Source organism: Orussus abietinus, unplaced genomic scaffold (genome assembly GCF_000612105.2).
Source record: "Orussus abietinus isolate OABI.00-Male unplaced genomic scaffold, Oabi_2.0 scaffold13, whole genome shotgun sequence".
Lineage (NCBI taxonomy): Eukaryota > Metazoa > Arthropoda > Insecta > Hymenoptera > Orussidae > Orussus > Orussus abietinus.
The window spans coordinates 1,377,957-1,398,111 of NW_019394887.1; the positions used below are offsets into that span (position 1 = coordinate 1,377,957).

The window sequence follows — 20,155 nt, forward strand, 5'->3', positions numbered from 1 at the left end:
TACGTGCTGATGGGATTTTCAGAATTACCTGCAGCCCGATAGGTGCTGTGAAGAGAGCCTGGCAGATGTAGCAGCTAAGGGCGGCACAGCCGGCAAAAGTGTGCTCTATGAGGTGACCCTGCAACTGCAGGGGACTGTTGGCTTCGAAGAGGCAAAGGTGGCATCTGAGAGCATCCAATGATCCTTTATCGGAAGACTCGAGGTGTTCCTTTCTCACGTGTTGCCTGATGCCAGCTTCCGTAGGGTAGGAGACCTGGAAGCGACGAAAAGAACCATGCTCTTAATTTCTGTGATTCCATTCCATTATCAGATTTCTTAGGCGCTCATAAGTTATGTGCTAAAATTTCAGGCAGATCGGTGGAATGCCCGTGAAAAAAAAAAAGTCCATCACGATTAGCGATTTTAGTGCTGCTACCAGTTGAAAATCTCAAGTATAAATCCAGGTACCAGAACAGACCTGGCACTGAATGCACGTGTAGGTGTTGGGACCGTTCTCCGAGACCTTGTCGAGCTCAGTCGTCTTGTAGTGTTCCGCTGCTTTGTGCTTCTCGGCATCCTCAGGTGCCTCAAACTTGACGCCACAATCCCCACACCTCTTGTTATCAGCAGTAGCAGGCAAAGCGTTATCAGCAGGCTTGTTGTCGTCGCTCCTAGAGGAGCCATCGCCATCCCGTTGATCCCTGACGCCATCCCAGGTCTTGTCCCCCTTGGAGCTTCCAACATGTTCATACGGAGAGTGCAAGATGGGCAATCCCTGGGAGTGCCTGACATAACAGGGCTTGCAAACCCTTAGGGGTTGTCCCCCAGTTCCCGAGTGGCTGGAAGTCAGCCCGACGAAGTCATCAGGCGGGAACTCCCGGAGGCAAAGGCAACAAGCCGGGTTCTGAGGTTTCCTGCCGGGACTGGGGCTGGACCCTGAGCTCCTGGACCCCATTCCAGGTCCCAGATGATGTCTGGCGTGCAGCCGGCACTCCAGGTCGCTGACCAGGGTCTGTCTGCACACGACACAGGGTGCTGGGAGGTGTGGAAGGGCCCCGTCCAGCCTCTGCTGGGGGTCCACGTTCTCCAGGCTGTGCCTTTGCATGTGCTCGAGGAACTGGCCTTCTGAACCCAGGAGGCCCCTGCAGACGACGCAGGTGTCGCTCAGCTGGATCTTGCAGTGCTTCCTCAGCTTATGCTCCGCCAAGCTGGCACCGGAGGGACACACCTCGTCGCAGATGTTGCACTTGTGTCGACCTCCTGGCTCGTTAGAGGCGTGTTGGATTCGGGTGTGCGACTCCAGCTCGCTTCTCGACCTGCAGACTTCGCCGCAGTAGGCGCAAGTCAGGCTCAAAGATGGCAGGGACTTGGTTGGTAGTTTCACTGGGGCATGAGCTAGCTTCTTGTGGGCCTGGAGTTCGGCTTCGTTCGCAAACTCCCCTCGTTCACACAACTCGCACTGTTGCACACCCAGGCTGAGGTTGGCACGCTTGTTGTTGTTGTCCCTTTGGTTCAAGGAGTTGTTATTGCTGGACGCCGGGGAACGTCCGCGTTTCTGGGATTTCTGGAACGTTCAGAAAAAAAATCATGGTCTATGGTAGATGAAGGAGGGATCAAAAAGAAGGGACTTTTACCTCCAGATAAATATTGAAATATGGAAATCAAATGAACAAGTCGAATAAAATAAAAGAATGGAGATGTCGTTGATCTACCCGAGGCAGAACACTTACCGAGTCTTCCTGTATCCTGGGAGGACGATGATGGATCCTGCCATTTTCCCTGGGAACGTGTCTCGCGTTGGCCTGCCGTTCTCCAGGTTGATGATGCACCTGGGCGATGTGTCTATCCAGCAGGAACTCGACGGCGAACCCTTCGCGACAAACAGGACACCGGAACAATGCGCTGGAATGACTGGCGAGGTGCAGCTGCAGTTCTAAGTCCGACGAGCAGCAAAGTCCACAGAAAACGCATCTAGGGTTGGACCCGTGCACCGGGATCGCAGGGTTAGAGACAGAAATAGGACTTCCCCGGTCCCGCCCTCGTCCAGGAACAGGGCCAGGACTCTCGTTGACCACCTTAGGGGGAGCATGGACGGTCCTAACGTGGTTCGCCATTTCAGCCTCACTGGCAAAGCATCCATTCCTGTCAGATGTAGAAGTCGGCGGGGCACTTGGCGAAACCTCTCCCTTGGATCCGGAACAAGTGTTGCACCTGTAGACCCTGCACTCCTGGCTGTGCTTCACGGCGAAGTGCACCTGGATGGCGACCCTAGAGTCGAAGGTGTCCCTGCAAAGGGCGCACCTGTACAGGTGGTGGGCATGAGAGTCCAGCAGATGCCTCTGAAGAAGGTCAGGATGAGGGTAGAACTTATTGCAGGCTCCACAGGCGTACTCCTTGGTGGTGGGTCCCAAGTAATGCTTCGTCAGGTGAGCGAGCATCTCCTCCCGGTCGTGGAAGGTGACCTCGCACTTAGGGCAGGGGGTCCCTGGGGTTTCCTGGGTCCTGTGGTCTGCCTGGAGGTGTCCAGCCAGGTGTTCCCTGAAGGACTCGAAGTCCTTCAGCGCGGCCCCACACTGACCACACAACAGGGTGCCTGCAGAGTAACCATCGGAAGATCCCCCCAGGTGTCTGCTGGTCAAGTCGGCAGGTTCCATGTCGGCACCCTTCGTCTCCCTGGATCTGGGGAAGGCTCCGTTCCCGGTCTCAAAATCCGAGGACGACTCTGCCGACCCCATCCGCTGGTTCTCGCAGTGCCTCAGGACATAGTGCTCCGCGTAGCTCGCGGCTGAGGAGCAGGGAATCCCACACAAGGGACACATCATCAGCGCCGAGCCGAAGCCGTCCATTCTGTGGATGGTCACCAGGTGGTCCCTCAAGGAATTCAGTCCGGAGAACCTCATGGTGCATTGTCCACAGGAGAACCCCCCATCCCTGGCCCTCTTTCTCTCGCGGTCCTCTAGGATCCTCCTTTCTTGATCCCTCGACGACTTCTCCTGGCCCTCGATTTTGTCCTGCCTCTCCAGGACCCTGGATGCGTTAGACGCCTCCGACGTCCTTCCTGGCGACGGCGATGGCACCGTCAGACTCTCCCCACTCAGGATCGCCCTGTGCATCGTGTGCACGTGCATCTGCAGCTGCTGCATGCTGGTGAAGCTGTCTCTGGTGCAGTACATGCAGGCTAGCTTCAAGGGGCTGCTCAGGATGGGCGTCGTCGAGGTGCTGATGGCCAGCTGGGGATTCTTCGTTGGGCAATGGTTCCTTGAAGCCGAGCTGGGGGATGGCGAACTCGCCATCGGCGGGGATGAGGCACTGTGCGAGGACACGCTGCGACGACCTGGGTCGGATGGATCCCCCAGGTCCTTCGAACCGGATAGCGAACCTCCACCAGAAGTGGGGTGCTTTTTGTGCGACTGCATGTGGGATGTCAGGGCGGCTGCTGTGTTGTACCCCCTGGAGCAGGCTGTACACTGGTACGGTTTCTGGGTGTCGTGCGTCTTCATGTGGATCTTCAGGTGGTCGCTGCAAGGATAAAGTCCAGGGTGCGGTTAGTCCTGGATAACGCTGTGTGTTCTCATTTATAATTCCACGTTTTGGACTTTTGTCTGGCCCTGGCCTGGCGATTATTAGGACAAATGGATAGACAAGATGGGTCTCGTCGAAGATGGCTTCCGTAATGGCGAACCGCCCTTTCCGGGTCCACAAGCCGTGACTAAAGGAGGGTTGCATTAAACGGATCGGAAACGCAGGCTCCACCCTTAACAGTTCTTCGGCTCCACTCTTTGTATCGATTCCCCCCACGGGGCGATCCATTATCCTTACTTCGTGTCGCGGATTGCAGGTTCCACATAAACGACAGCGGACGATGCCGAACCGATATCCAGCAAGGATCGAAAAAGATCATTCCGAGGGTGAGTCCTGTCAGGCTCGCCGGGTCTCGACCGCCGCTTAATCTACCTGTTAGTCGCTATTACAATCGCGTCTCTGGATCTTTAAGCCACGTCTCTATTTGTCCTGCCACCTCGCCTCGGCCTGTTCGAGCTGCCCGACAAAAGAGATCTCTGTTCCTCGGCGGTTCTCATCGCGACCCTCTCATGGAACGGATCCCTTTCCTCGGGCACACACACCCTAATCCTTCTATTCCTCATTTCTGTGTACTTGTCCTTTCCCCACATTTTGCGCATTTTATCGTCACGAAGTAAAATGCGAGGGTGAAATCCCCGAGGGAACAGATTTTTCTTTTAATATCTGGGAAATAGTGAAAACCAGAAAAACTCATCGTAACCTAACTCTTCTATTTTCATTTTTGGTACTTTTTTATATCCTTAGGCTTTGCGTTGATTTTTTTCCTCGTCACGATACAACCGCTGCAGTAAAATGATTCATCGAATTCCTGACATGATAACCGGACGAAGGAGTTATTTTTTTTTTTTTTAGTGAAAATTAAAAATTTCGAAATATGAACATTTCTCACGTTACAAAGTGACACTCGGAGAGGGTCACGACAAGGGCCTAAGGCCCATTCGCGGTGGGCCTAAGACCTCGGCGTAGATTCCGGACCCCTTGACCGATGCCGGGCCCCTTGTGAGTCGACGTCTACGTTCTCCCGAGGTCCTCTCGCCTCGGGGAACATCCTTGTTCCCGAAGACGACTTCGGTGAGCCGCGGCTTAAGCGTTTCAATATACACGAGGACGTTTCAATAGGATAACGCGGGAGTACTCCTACTCGCGAGGAGCAAAGCTTGACAAATGTCCCTTGACCCTGCACCCGAGCGGGACCATTACTCACTTCGGTCACCCTGGCCCTCTTCGGCGTCCCCTTCACGTTTTTTACCTTGGGAATTCTAGGTCCTTGGTATAGAAAATAACAGGAAAACTCTAAGAAGTCAGATTTAAGCCAGATTCCTGCATCGGCACAGTATCACTTACTTGATTAAAAACGGTTCAATGGCCCATTTTACCTATTTCCCTACAAATTTCAGCTATAAATTGCACTCCATGTTTTTTTTTCCTCCATTATACACGTAATGAATTTTATAAATTTATGTGATATTTATGAGATATGTTTCCGCGTATGAGGTAATTTAATGTGTTGGGGTAATTGTCGATAGGTCTGGGGGAAATCAAATTGAAGTACCCTAGTCATTTCGGGTTTGGATACTTTCCAAGGACCTACCTCCTGGAGAACGCAGCTTCGCAGTGCGGGCATCGATATCTCCGGTCCCCGGTGTGCAGCTTCACGTGGCGATCTCTGCTCCGTTTGTGTTTGAACAGCCTGGCACACCAACTACATCTGTACGGCATCTGATCGCCATGGCTCTGAAAAATCGAAAAATTGACGCGATCATTATTCCTTGTAAAAAAAAAATGAAATTTCAAGCGCATGAGGATTTTCCTCGGGGCCTTTACGCTCACATGTTGAATTTCCAAGCGTTTCGACGAGCCAGGTTTTTCGAAAAGTATATTAAAAGATTGTCACTTCAGATACCACCTTAAAGATAGTTACACACGTGACGATAAATCATTGGAAACCTATCTCTACAGATTTATCTGATCTGCGGATGACGCGTGAACGATGTAGAAGGATTTCGTTTGATTTAATTGCAGAAGTTACAAATCGCTATTATTTGTCGTTACGTGTGTTTCAGGAATGGGAGGATCTCAAGGCGGTGGACGGTTTCATTAAATGGGGGAAAAAAAAATAGAAAGAAGGGGATAAGGAATAGTACGACATCGGCAGGAACACGGAAGACCCAGGTGGGCCGACGAAGCGGCGATCTCGCCTCGTGAAGAAGAAGTCCGAGAAGATTTTAAAGCGTCACCCATCGAGATGGCCGTTACCGATACGGTCCCGCACACTCGGGCCCTTTGTCGTCGACGAGCATAAAACAACGGTTCAAAAACCAGGCCCCACCACGTACGACCCACGTACCAACTACGGAGACACGGTGTAACCGGCACGTAGCGTCCCTTGGGTTCCCGAAGGAGCGACGTTGGGTCCTTTCAAGGGACGCCGAGATTCGACCCTTTCTTTTACCCGATTTACTGAATTTCCCTTTTTCCCAATACTCCCAGCGCTATTTACGAGCTTAAACCGTGCATAAAAAGAACTACGGAGGTATTAAAATAATTAAAATGTGGTGACATCGTGGAAAAGACGGTTCCTCTGAAATTCAAGATGGCGGCCGACAGCGGCCAAGAGCCAATGGCACCCGGAGGTAACCGTTTCGATGGACCCGGTAGCGACTTGTCACACGGTGCTACAGATTTCAACCTCGAGATGACCCTTAGATGACCCCGAGATATGACCTCCACGACGCCGAGGAATGGTTGCGGAAGCGAGGTGCGAACTGGAAAGCAGAAAAATCGACGACTCGCGCCGCCATCTTGGAGATGCTTCCAGTAGGAGCGGAGGAAATTGATAAGACTCGGAGGAAGGAATTATTCTGGAGAAATGGAGCAATGGGTTTACTCGATTATTAATTTCCCCTGAATTTCAGCGGATTTTTTCCGTGATTGGTTAACGGCGTCGCGTCTGGGGTAGGAAGACATTTTCTTTTTTCCGTCAAACCGACCTGTTCGTGTTTCTTGAGGTAGCTCAGCCTGGGGAAGGTCCTGTCGCAGAACTGACAGGGATATGGGGCCGCAGGGTCGTTGGGCTCATTGTCGACTTCCGGCTCCGAGGGGAAGCTGGCCGAGGTCGGCGTCGCGCAAGAAGATGGCGTCTCCCCGCGACGCGACGCCGGCCTTCCGGTCGCGCCGGCCGCGCCGCCCGAGTCGCTCCTCCAGGACGAACTTCCGCTTCCGGAGGCCTCTGCAACAACATTAGGATATTATTTACCTCCCGTTCCTTTCAACGATCCTAATAATTTTAACCGGTCGCTCTGTTTCAAACGTGGCAACTTCAAACAAATAGGAAACATTTTATGAGGAGAGCGGACTGGAAAGAAGTGTTTGGATTTTTTACGACACCACTGGATTTGTATGGTGCGTACAATGGTATCACGCGAAACGAATACAGAGAATTAATGACCGAAATGAATTCCCAAGGAGTGGAGTTACATTATTTTTCCTTTTTATTAATGGAAGCGTCGTCTCGGGCAGGAGCGCGGAGCAGTTTTTCTTCCTCGGAGATGACAGCCTCGTTGACGAGCGAGGGCGCGGGTCGAAGAATGACAGGACTTTCGTTTCAACAAGGGGAGAAACTATAAATCGCCGTTAAGGACTGCGCTCGAGACGCGGCGAGCTTATCGAGATTAAGCGTTCCTTAGCGATCCTCGGCGGTCGGTACCCCGAATCGTGACCGATGCGAAGAATCACTGAGAAAGGAATGATTTCCAAAGAGCCGAGTCCTCCGACTTGAAACATGGCCGACAAGTGGAAACAAAAAAAAACGAAAAAAAAAAATGTCCGCGGCAAAACTCTGAAAAATAAAATGCCGGTCGTATGGAGAAATTGAGGGGAAAAAAAATGATTCTGAGAGTAATAATTTGAAAATAATTCATCGGTTTGAGAAAAATCATCGTTTAAGTATCGGCCGATGGTTTTGGAGTGTAAGAAGATTTGCCGGAGAGGGTGGGTAAAAATCAAAGGAGCGTAAAGGCAGGAGCCAGTTTCTCGGTCGAGCCGAGTCCTGGCAGAGACGTGACGCAAGAACGGGACCAGTTCTCGCGACCTTACGAACTCGAGAGAAGTGCCGACCTTACGAACCCGAGAGAAGTGGCCACCTTAAGAACCCGAGGAGACCTCGGTTAAGTCGAGCCCGTTACGCGGCTTTATCGTTTCGGTAACGAGCCCTCGCCTCGGTGAAACTGGTGCCATTACGCGAACCGCGGCCCGGGACGACTGGAGCATATCAACTCCCGGCTTGATATTTCCAGGGACCAGTTTCCCATATGGGGCTTTACGAAATTTTTCGGACTCTCCGAGGAGTTCCTTGAATTAATGCCGAGGGACACGGACGCCCGAGGTCGGCCGAGTCGACGCCTTTCGAGGGTACGTTTCGTTTATTTCCTCCATTCCTCCCAACATTACATCCTTAATTCCCCTGGTTTAATTCGCTCCTTCCTATTTTTTTCTATCAGCCTTTCCAAAGATATGTCTAGCCCTTCAATGAATATTTTTCCTATAATTTATTTCCTTCGCCCGAATTTTTTTTCTTAATTTTTCCTTCTTTTTCCAAGTCGCTTCACGGGAAGACAAAATTGGATCTGACTACTCACGCTTCAAGGCTCTGGGGAAAATTCAGAGACCAATGAGTCACCGTACCTGGAATTACGCTCTTTCGGAATCACCGAGAAGTGACTCGGAGTGAAGAATGAGCTCGTTGATAACGTCTAAGGGAACTCCAATCTCGAGATTAGGAGGCAACGCGTAACTCGGAGGAACCGCTCGAGGGTCTTGTGGGCGGAGGATACGAGTAATTGAACGGGCCGCGCTGGGTGGCGAACTCGGGGGCCAGGATTCCGTAAAATCTCTTAAATTGACTGGTGGGTGTCCGCCGAGTTGCCGGCAAATGAGGAAACGGCCAACTAGCCGCGTCATTTACAACGAGGGACTTAAGCGACCGCACCGATCCAGACCAACTCCCGGACCGCGGAATTTTGACAGGAAGGATCCAACTCGTGTGTCAAATTCATCGTCCAACGGGATCGACGGTATTATATGATGCTATTATTCAATTTTATCATATTACAGGGCGTTTAAATAGCGGTGCGTGCAGTTTCGGCCACTTTCTTATTCCTGTTCTCGATCTCAAAACGACATATGAAAATAAATTAAAAAAAAAATTTCAGATTTCATGGGGGGCCAGAACTTTCCTAATAGTCTCCACATTCGCGTGGTGAAGTTTGAAATGATTCGGTGCACCCAATTAGGAGAAAAGTGTCACTTTCGTCCCCCCTAAACCCTTTGGCTACTAAGAGCGCCTAAAGGCGCCCGACGTTTGGTCCAATATTGCGCGCACGGTCAGACGAATTTCGCCCGTATGTAGAAAGGGCTCCGTGTTCAAGGGGTTAAGTCGTTCCAAACTTCCGTCGTTTTTACTTGTATAGGACGGATTTGATCGATAAAATGAGGAGGAAAGATAAGGAAAGAAAATGATCGACGGCTCGTTAAACGGCGTTTAGGGTGCACCTTTTGCCCCGCACCTGGTCTAATCGCAGGCAAGGTGTGACTAAGAGCGGCCGGGCGCCAAAAGCTCTCGCCAAAAAAGCTACAAGCCAAAAGCGAACGCCACCCCTGCGGGGATATCTCTTTATTTAGCGGCTAATTCCGAGCTATCGGCACTCCGGCGTGTGTCATCCCCGCGAGAATAGTGTCTTCGTCCGGCTCTCTAGAGCCCTACTACGCAAACCTGTCCAATCGGCCCGTCCGAGTCCGTCACCTTCTTCGAGGCCTATTAATGGTCCTTCGCGGGCGTTTATTAATAGGCCTCGCTCCTAACCCCTTCGCCGACTTAATCGCGACAGATCGAGCACCCGACCTAGCTGAAAAGAAAATAGAAAAATCCCCTTCCGCAGGTTACCCTGACGGGGACTCCACCTCGAACCGAACGATCTCCGAATTCGATAAAAACCACATATACATTAATAAAAATGCAAATCTCTTCAATGGAAAAATAAGCGCGTGCATATTGTCGCGTCCCACAGAAAAGAAAAAAAGAAAAAAAAAAAGAAAATTTCGCCGCGGGGTGCAATATTAATGAATATTATTCTCTTTGATTAGGTGGGCGCGATATCGAAAAGGCAAACTTAAGGCTTTTTCTATGTAGGGACAATAAAAAATCCGGAAATTTTCGGGGGGTTCTTTTGTCGAGGACCACCGAAGACAATGTTTGTCATTTTTGTGGAAAAAATGAAAGAGGGATGTTTCGGCAGAGCGAGGGTCCTCGGAGGAGACTCTCATGGTGGAACAATGGCGTTTCCTGCGAGCTATTTATGGGCCTTCGGAGGCGCTTATTAATGGACGCGGCTTTTAATGCCGCCTTTAACTGTGACATATGGGACATCGAGGCGCGAGTGGAATTTCTCCCGGGCGAATCGCTCCTGCACTTTTTCGATCGCCCTCCCTCGGGTGGTTATAAAATCGCGAATCTCTTGTCAAGACAATGTTTACAGATCCTCTTTTCCCGCACGAATCCCGTGCCAATGACTAATTGGAAGCCCAGCCGGTTGCTTCGACCGAGCCAAAAGTCCGGCGCTTAAAAAAGGAACGATTTGCGGACCGCGTCGTGAAAAAAAAAAAGAATGACATTAAAATCCGCTTTAGTCAGTTTTCACGTTTCCGGGGATTTAAACCATTACTTTAAGACAGAATGAAATGAAAAGTTTATATAATGAAATATTTTCTAAATTCAAGGAATAATTGACTTGGCTCAAAGAATCTCGAGTAGATGGGATGCAGCACTTCTTTGGGACCCTGACAATTTATTTCATTTTATTTGGTTCAATGAATTTTTTCATCCCGGTATATACATCACATCGCGAGATCGTATCTCGTTTCCTCGGCGCCATTTACGCTTATTAATGGACGCCGATTAATGCCGCCTTTAACCATGACATATGGAGCACAAAGGCGCGTTTGCAATTGCATTTGCCGAAGAACCTACCCGAATTTCCGGTATCGACTCACAAATAAAACCACTTATTTCCTAACCACTCATGTGCAGGTACATATAAATGAACGATTTCACGACTTTACATTTAATTGCATTCCACTTTTCTAGACGGAAATTATAAGCGAGCTCAATTTTGCAGTATCCATCTGCACTGAATCACGAATCAAAGTTACATGAATTAAAAGTTAAGAGGGAATTCAAATTTCTCAATGGTAAATTCGCAACGATCGTCGTCGAATTTTTCCGGGACGTTCGAAGGGAATTTTCTTTTTTTTTTCTCTCTCCCTCGTATGTTCAAGAATTCCGTGCCGATTTTTTTGCCGCTTATTCCCCTTGCAAAAAAGTGAATAAAATAATAAGGAGTCGCGCACGACCGTGTCCGCAGTCCCGCGTTTCTTTAACGGTTTGTTAACCGCAACGAAACGATCGACACCGTTTCCGTGTCGTGGGACGAGCAAGTGGAGCTCGGACCGGAAATGGAGATTCGAGAGGAGTGCCCCACATTCAAAGAAAAATAGTGTCGGATTAACTGTAAATTAAAAAAAAAAGGATATCTCTGCCAAGTAAAAAAAAATTCACCCCTTTTAATACATCGAATTTACGGCCACTGTAGAATTAATTCAAATTATTCCATTAGATGTTGCAATGTCAAGGGTGCAAAATTGAGAATGGAAATTGGTTATTAATTAATTTAAACATGCGAGATGGGGTCAGGGTTGCCTCTTTTTTTTCTCTGGAATTTTTAGGATACTTCTCCCGATTCTTAATTCTAGTTTTAACGAGGCGGCCTCGATTTTTCAGGATCGAAACGATCGATCGACTCTCGTGGATCGAATTAGCGAACGGTCATTCGGAATCGGGTCATCGGGAATCGGCGAAACGTCGATTCGATCTCCAAGCCGATCGATATCGATTCGCGAGTCAAAGTCAAGTGGAAATGATTCCGCGAAAAAAAAACTACTGATAAAATAATTTCTCATTTTAAGACACGTCTTTTACTTATTTGTCGATAATGGCCATACATCCGCCACGAGAGATAATAAATTTTTTTTCTTTCTTTTTTTTTCTCTCCCCAGAAAGTGATTTTTGAGAAGGTTGAGAGAACCGGAAGTCGGAAAGTCAGAGTCAGACCTTTGACCTCTGGCAAGGAGTTCCGGTCTCGCGAGGTGGGCGGCGGCGAAGGAGATGGGGACTCCTTGTGGGCCTGGATCTTCCCGATGAGGAGCTCGAGACGGGAACTGTTGCCCTTGAAGAGCATCCTGACTTCCGGGAGTCTCAGGAGACCATAGTCCTCCTTTCTCCGGAGATCCTGCCGAGTCTTCCGGGAAGGCTCCTCTTCCTCAATGGCGTCGCAGAGATGGTCTCAAAATCCCACTCTACCCCGGACTCACCCGGACTTGTCCGGAACTCTCACAATAAACCGTATTACCCAGACATTCGAATGTCACCTACATGTCACATACCCTGGCGCGTCCAAATGATCGAAGTCCTCACTTTATCCTCGCAGAAAAAAAAAAAGAAAAAAAGAAAAAACTGCGACGAGTCTAACAAATGTCCGATTGGTTTCGAACCGGCCCGAAGTCAGTTCCTGACGTGTCCAGGTCGTCCAAGGCGTCCTATCGGTTGTTCCTTCGCGAATCTCGCGTTGAAAAAAATAAAAAAAAAATAATAAATAAAAATCCCGGAGGATCCACTGGCTCTCGGCCGATGAGGAAATCGCGTTCCGCGGTGAGAAGAAACGAACCGAGTCGAGTCGAGCCGAGCCGAGTCGAGTCGAGTCGAGTCGAGCTAATCGGGTAAACTGAGAGCGGCGTGCCCGGCGGTCGGCGCTGGCGCTCAGTCGGTCGCCGTTGGTCGCGGCGCCTGGGCCCGTTTCCGACCGGGACTCGGACCGCCGGCGGAGAGGGAGAGTCCCACGGGAAAGCGGCCGCCCGATTGGCCGGGAGGCGGCCCCGCCGTGGAAACGCGGCGGCCCGTCGTGGGAACGGAGTACACCCACCACCTGAGCCACCGAGGACCGACACTCGTCCCTTCCGCCGCCTCGTGTTGCGCCGAGCCGAGAAGAGGGAGGGAGAGATTTCGGCAAGGACTCTTCGGGATTATGCGCGAAAAGGACGACTCCTGCATGCCTTCTCGACTCCTCTTTCCAAATACTCATTTTTTCCCCCCTGACGCAGAAATTGGATCGCCTTGAATATCGATATCTGCATTTTCCATGTGCAATCTGGAGGTTGTTATTAACTTTATTTCTGTGCAATGTGCAATCTGGAGGTTGTTATTAACACTATTTCTACCAGGATTTTGTGTATACCTATTTCGACCAAAAGGTTTTTTTTTTTTTTGATGAGCTGGAGGAAAATGATACCGCTAAATAAATTTAACAATTATTATACGAAAACTCAAGACATTAATTGAGAAAGAATTATTAAACTTTGAAAATAATTTCAAGCTAAAACTTTAAAAGGTGTCTTTTTGGCAGAAATAGTGTTAACGCCACTCGGAGCGAAAATAAAAATCTCTCTTGTGTGCATATTTTTTATATAACGACGATGAGTGCAAAATTCACAACGCGTTAAATAAATGTTTGAATCTTGTAGAATGGTGTACGTAGAAATGGATAAATTCACGGGTGAATTTAAATGCAAAATGCATATTCCGAGGTTTCATTGCGAAACGGGAGGACGGAGCAGAATTCTCGTTCGGAATATCTGCAAGTACGCGGATTAGATGTGGAATTGAAAGTCGCGGTTAAATGCCTCGAGTCTGCTGCGCATTACCGAAAACGTCCGTCGCATTCACGGAGCAAGGCCAGGAAGGAATAATCGCGAAACCCGGGTGTTCGACTAGTCCTGAGGAAGGTAAAAAAAGGCCCCGGGGGGCGCCCATGGTCCCCCCTGGTGACTCTGTGAAATCGCGCGGAATGGATTCTCACACGCGGCTGGAGCTCTGTGGCACCTTATGGAACCTCGTGGTACCTTATTTCGCCTTGGAGGAGGTTGGCGCCTAAAATACCCTGGCCCCCTGCCCCCCGTGGACGAGGCCGAGGACTCGACGGGTACCACCCATCGCGCCCCCTCGGCCGAATTCGGGGGGGTCCTTGACATCCTTCAAAAATTCGACATTCACCGCATATCCTCGGTTTTCCGGGATCCTGGCCTTAATTTGCGAATTCGAGTCCTTGATCCTTCAAAAATTCGATATTCGATATGTATATCGATTTTTCGAAGTTTTCCTCGGGATAACCTTAAGGCGATGTGGAAGCGACGTCAAAGAGGTCTTTATGAAACTTTCCGCCGAGCTAAGGGTACCGAATTATTCGATGTTATGCCACGCGTTTTTTATATGAAAAATGAAACATCTTTAAAATTAGGTCTCATGGCTGTCCTTGGTAAATTTTCAAACGAATCGGTGCACTTGGGTCGGAGCAGTTTCATAAATGAGCACTTTGATATCGCCTTAACATTAAGGAGATTTCCTCAAAACGGACTCAGATTGTATAGATCTGTAGGTCGGAATTATCCTCAGGATGCGTTTCCTTGGAGCTCCTTAGAATCAACCCGGGATGGTAAATTTCTCGAGGTAAGGGGTGGGCGGAAATCCTCTCCGGGTGAACCCGTGAAGCTTTCCTGACCGGAAGTGGAGGTTCCCTCTAAGAGGCGCCCCTCTCGCTCGTATATCTTCCCGATTCCACGTCTTGACCACCGGCTATTTCGCCCATTCTAGATTCGCCAAAAGACCATCTCCAAGACAATGGGCCTCCCGGACCCTGTCCCGGGTTTACAACCGGAAGTGTCCTCCGGCCGTTTCTGCTTCCGGTTTGTAAATTCCCTCCACCCTGTCCAGCCTCCCCGAGATGGAATGACTATAAAAATCGAAGAGCTTAAATTGACTCGGAGGAGAATCGATAATCGAATATCCGGGGCAGGTGTCCTATCGGCCGATCGATCCTGCAGAAGATCGATTGGAGACGCACCTGAGATCCATCTCGGGAAGCACTCGCCGACACCCGCAAATTGGCCGCTGACGAAATCATTTAGACCATTCCCCACCTTTCTTCCCTCTATCCAAATCTTTTCGTCACGCCGCTGGGCGTCTCTCTTGCGATTGCTTTTCGGAGTGCGAGTCATCGAGCCCTCGTCGAGGAAAACCGTCGAGAAAGAAAAAAAAAAAAAAAGAGAGCCAGGGTTTCACGTGGGTGTTCCTCCTGGAAACGATCTCGCAGAAGAGTCGATTATTCCCAGATTACGAACGTCCCGGAAGAAAGTAGCCTCTCGAAACCTTTCGGAGGACTCAATAGGGACTTTCGAGACGAGTCATGTTCGAGGGGTACGATTCGGCCTTCTCGGAGGAGGTCCGAGAGGGACACGCGCCGGCACGCGTTTATCTCGGTCACGGTTCGCCCCTGACGCAGGTCGCGATCGCCGAGCGCGCCCGAGTGCACCCGAGCGCGACCGATCTCGAGTCGCGGCGCCACCTGTCGGTGCTCGGCGGATTCGGCTCCGGTGGACCGGGCATCGCCGGATAGAGCCGAAAAAAGAAAAGAAAAAGAATATAAAAACACGGTCAGGTGAGCGCGCACCTGGCGGAGGCACCGGACCGCGGCCGAAGGTCGGGATTTCGAGATCTCGAAATGGTCGAATCGCCGCGTAGGATTTTTTTTTTTTTCTTCTATTCCGAACCGTGGATTTTAACAAATTAATGAATAATGTTGATTATGTCATATGTATACACTATGATGACCTGAAAGATCGAGGGAGAGTCTCCTTCCTCGCGAAAGGCGAGATCGAAGTTCCCACCATTTTGTCGCGCTCCGATTTGCGATGCCTTTCGGCATGGCATTATCGGCACAGCCGATCTTCTCGCTCATCCTTAGATATTTTACCTGGAGAGGTTATGTTCAATATAATCGAAGTTATTTAACGTTAAAGGACGCGGTCTCGAAATGGGGCGGCACATGGCCTAGGAAAAGCGCACTTCATGTGCGAGCGCAAGAACGAGAGACGGGCATTTCCGTTTTACAGTAATTGTCGTAACGCGGCGAAAAGTTACAAGGAAAGTCCTCGGCCAAAATGAATCGACCTCCACAATTTGGAAGTAGGGTCGCGTCCTCGTTTCAAAATGTCGAGAGGTCGAGTTGATTACACGGTTGGCTCGAAAAGTGGAGGAGGAGGACCGGATCGACATATTTCTTTCTCGGGTGGACATGGCGCCGGTAAAGGGGTGTAGGGTTGATCGGGGTAAACCGAGAAATCAAGCCGGGGTCAAGTCGGGTCAAGGGTCAAGGATCAAGGGTGGAAGGAGCGTCGCGACGCGGACGTCGAGGAGTCGCGCAGGGTAGAGGAACTACTTGTTGCGTCGCCGAGTTTCCTCTCTCTCTCTTGCCATAAGACATGGGATTTGTCAGAATCGTCAGATTTGTCCGATCCCCTGCAACCATTGCCTCCACCCCTTGCAATAAATTCTGACGTACTGTTATTATTTTTACATTACATATCCATGTACAATGGCGGACATGAATGCCTCCCCTGGAGATACGGCATCGCCTATGCAGGATGGGAGGGCATTGATGTCTCCCAGTACACATAGGTATGAAAGAAACGTGACAATTGGTTCATCGAAGCCTCATAACCCGAAAGTCTTCCTTGCGTTTCTCTTTCGAGAAAGGTGAAAAGAAGAATGCGATAAAATTCCGGGAATTATTAGGAATAAATATGCCGGGGGATTTATCCCCGTCGGGTTAATCGCTCGAGGACGAGCCCCCAGGACCTGTCCCGAGGGGGTCCAGGAGATCCCACCGAAGCTTGCCAGGATTAATGGGCCTCGAGGTGGACGCGCAAAAGCGAGCGTAGAGTGTCGCCTCGGAGGTGAGTTTCACAGTCCTCGTGGAAGGTAGGTGGTGGTAGGTGCCCGAAGGTACGACTCTTGACCGAATCTCAGATTACGATCTCCCTCGGGATCCCGGGGAAGATCGAGAGTCTCCTTGTCCAGGAATTAAGACGTCGTGCACCCGCCTCGCGCCCACCGACGACCGAGTCGCCATTTTTTCCCCTCCGCCTATTTCTTTGTCCCCCTTTCGACCTTACCGTGACAAAAAGTCGTCCCCGAAATTCCAGGAAGCAATTTTGCAGATCCATTTTCGAATTTACGGAACGAGGAAAGGAGGACTAGGACGAAGGACGAGGGTTCAACGATCGCGGAAAGGGAGACAGGGTGACCCGAGGCTGCGGAAGCGTAATGCCATCCTTTAATTAATTAATGCAAGGTCCGTGTCGTTACGGGAAATTAATTTCTCCAATTTTACAGATCCACTTTCGAATATACCGAACGAACGAATAATCCAGGAGAGGAGGAAAGGAGGACTAGGAAAAAGGACGAGGGTTCAACGATCGCGGAAAGGGAGATAGGGTGACCCGAGGCTGGAGAAGCGTAGTGTCACCTCGAGCCCCCCGGACCCAGGGGTCCCGGCTCATTAATATTCATAAGTCCCGAATCTGGCGTCTCATCGACCGGAAACCCGGCGTGGGTGTCGGGATCGCCGTTCCGGAAGACGTTTCCCCCGCTCGACGACCTCCCGGTCGGCTTCCTGGGAAAGATGTCTCCCGACGGGCGGTCCCGGGGTGCGAGGGCACCTCGTTAAAAAGTGAAAGAGGAGAGGGAGGGAGAAAAAAAAAGAAGCGAAATAGAGAAAAAGAGAAAAGGGGGAGAGGGCGCCCCGGGGACGCCCTCCGGATCGAAGCGGGACCCCCTTCGGAGGGCCCCGCGGGGTTCGCCGCTCGGTCTTGACCTTCTCAAGATGGCGCAGGGCCCAGGTGCTGCCACCTGGTTTTTTTTTCTCTTTTTTAATTAATTTTTCAGATAAAACGTCCTAAGTCGCGATATCGGAACTTCGGACGAGTGTGTTAAGGAATGAAATACTTTTTGCACATTTCACCTTTCGGTGGTGCTTAACTCCTTTTTATGAAATTCCTAATGAAATTCCCTACGGAAATCCGGATCGCGGGTCGAGGCGTCGAATCGATCGCGATGCCGAGGGGAAATCGCCCGATCGAACCTTATTTTCACGGGAAGGTTACGCCGAGTGAAATTAAGGAGAGCGAGGTGATGGGCCCCGACGTCGGTCACGTTTTCCCCGGGAGCGAGACCAATCGTAAGAGCCGGAGTCGCAAGAAAACGCCGAGGTCGCCTTCCGTACTGTGGGAAGACCCGCGAACGATTAGGCTCGGTACTCTCTTTCGACGAGATGGCCGATCGGTCGTTTACTGTTAACGGTTGCCGAGTAAACGGCTCAACGGCCGCTAAACACCCTGGGGACACCGTACAATTTTTCTGCAATTGTCTCGCCATTGCTTAAAAATACTTTTCCCGGCTCGATGAGAGTGTTCGGTAAGTATCCGAATTTTACTCGGCGATACGCTGTAATTGTAACAACAGTGATCAGGGTGGAATTAAGATCTATCGTTATTTTAATCCGAAGTCGGGCGATCATCCGCAATCACGCGTTAAGTAATCTTTGATTACGGATGTCGATGCAACTGGCGTTAAGATTTTAAACAATTAAACGGTCACTTGTTCCCTTTTTACAGATACTTGGTGATATTTACAGATAAACTCGCGAATGTCGACCATGGGTGAGCCTTTTTTTTCCTTTTTTTCCTTTTCTCTCTCCCTAATGAAATTTATCATTAGAAGAGAAGACGAGGAGGGACGAAGGATTTCACAGTGAATCTTGGTGAGGTTAAAAAAATAAGAGGCTCGAAGAAAGGACTGCTAAAGATCGTAGGGAAGAAAAGTTGAGCAGGGCCGAGAGGGGAAGACCCCCCCGCGCGAAAAGGAGAAAAGAAAGAACCGATAAGACGAGGATGGAGAGAAAAGCCCGGTAGGGTCGAGTCGAGTTCGAGTCGGGGTCGAGCCAGGATCGACCTGGGGTCGGAATCGAGTCCCCGGGGAATCCAATGCTCAGGGCGGATCGAGTAAGATTGGCTCCTGGCCTCGCCTCGGGGGACCAAGACTCAATTAAACTTTAAGATGATATGCGCTCTCTATCCTCGAGTGACGACCCTCCGGATTCTCATCGACAAGCCGGCTACCGAAATCGAATTCAGTCGGCGACCGAAATGAGTCCTCCCCTAGTCCGGACATCCGCGGGACGTTTCCAAATTTTCTCCATGAAATTTTACAATAAACCCGGAAAAAGGAATTGCCAACCCCATAAAGTCATGACATCACAACGAGACTCCGGAGAAAAGATTTTCTGTCGGGCTAAACTTCGCATGTAATGCCCCAAGTGAGAGTTCCGCCCTGCCACCCCGAATCACATACAATTGCAAGAAACAATTATTCCCTCGAGAAGAAAAATGAAATCGTTGATTAAAACGACGCTCGTTTACCCTTACCGACGTGTTTCTTTGAGGAAACCAATTTTTCTTTAACAGGGTATGGTGCTTATATATTCCATCATATGATCTTGTCGCGAAACTCTCCCAAGCGTCTTCCACGTGCGCAAAACCTAGAGGTAGGTTTCATCGATTTCTACATAGCCAGATGAAGGATATGCCCTATTTCCCAGGATCGCGCCCCAAAATATGGCATTTTCAAACTCCCAGAAGCGATTACTAGCGACAAGGGAAGTCCACCCCCGACCGGGGTAGTTTCCACCGGTCCGGTGATCGAGAACGAGAGACGTCCCTCCCGCGGGGTCCAGGTCGCCAAGGGCGGACAAAAGCCCTGGAGTTCGGGTCCAATAAACCCGAAGATCCTACCGGAAGTTCTCGGGTTCCCAGGAAGGGTGGAAGCTGGAGGAGCCTAGGTCGCGTGCTATTAAGCCGGGATTCCCGGTTGTTCCCGGTGGTTCCCCGGGAACGGAGTCGCTAATCGGTCGCGCTCCGTTTCCCCGGGGTCGGCCTTTTCACGTGTAAAGTCCTTAGTCCTTCGGGATATTCGGGACCGACGCGTGTATCGGATGTCCCGTGGTCCGGGGCTGACACAATGGCGCCCGTTTTCAAAGACAAAAATCAGAACCGCCCATTATTCGTGCCTTGGCGGGGCCCTTTCGGAGCGGGCTTTTTGGGGAGCCGCCTCGCGGAAAGGGCCCAGTTGTATTTAATATATAGAATGGATATCCTGTCCGTCTCCTGTCGGGGCCTCGTTGGTCCTGGCCGGGGGTCTTGGCAGGAGCTTTGGACCCTCCGGGGACCAACGGGGACCAACGGGGCCCGATAGGCCCCGATGGTGTCTCTCCTTTATGTCCCTAAGGCATAGGTGGCGCGAAACTCGATATCGGGGCCCGTAAAACAAAGTGAGCCCGAATCGGAGGGTTGGCCATTCTTGGATTTGGAAAAAATCACACGAGGACCGAAACCCTCCGAGGGGTAACCTGTGCCCTCGAGGGGAGAGACAGGTTCATTTATTTATCCGAATTATCGAAGGTCGCGTTTCGCGCCAAGTATTATATATTTCGTTCATTCCTAGAATGAATAAAATTCGACTGAAATAACCCCTTATAGGATAAATCGAAATTTCCACGAGACCACTTGACTCGGAACGGCAAGTGGTGGAAAAAGG

At 50.3% G+C, this 20,155-nt stretch overlaps 1 protein-coding gene across 1 annotated transcript in view; it reads right to left on the reverse strand.

Moving 5' to 3' along the window:
• The window catches only part of LOC105698708 (zinc finger protein 423 homolog), a 41,871-nt gene that overhangs the window by 1,483 nt on the left and 20,233 nt on the right, over positions 1-20,155 (reverse strand). The window contains exons 5-9 of the mRNA XM_023433410.1: positions 6,552-6,790; positions 5,153-5,295; positions 1,710-3,498; positions 458-1,543; positions 29-253 (exon numbers count right to left, since the gene is read on the reverse strand). Of these exons, the coding sequence (XP_023289178.1) occupies positions 29-253; positions 458-1,543; positions 1,710-3,498; positions 5,153-5,295; positions 6,552-6,790 (3,482 nt within the window). The remainder of the gene's footprint in view (positions 1-28; positions 254-457; positions 1,544-1,709; positions 3,499-5,152; positions 5,296-6,551; positions 6,791-20,155) is intronic.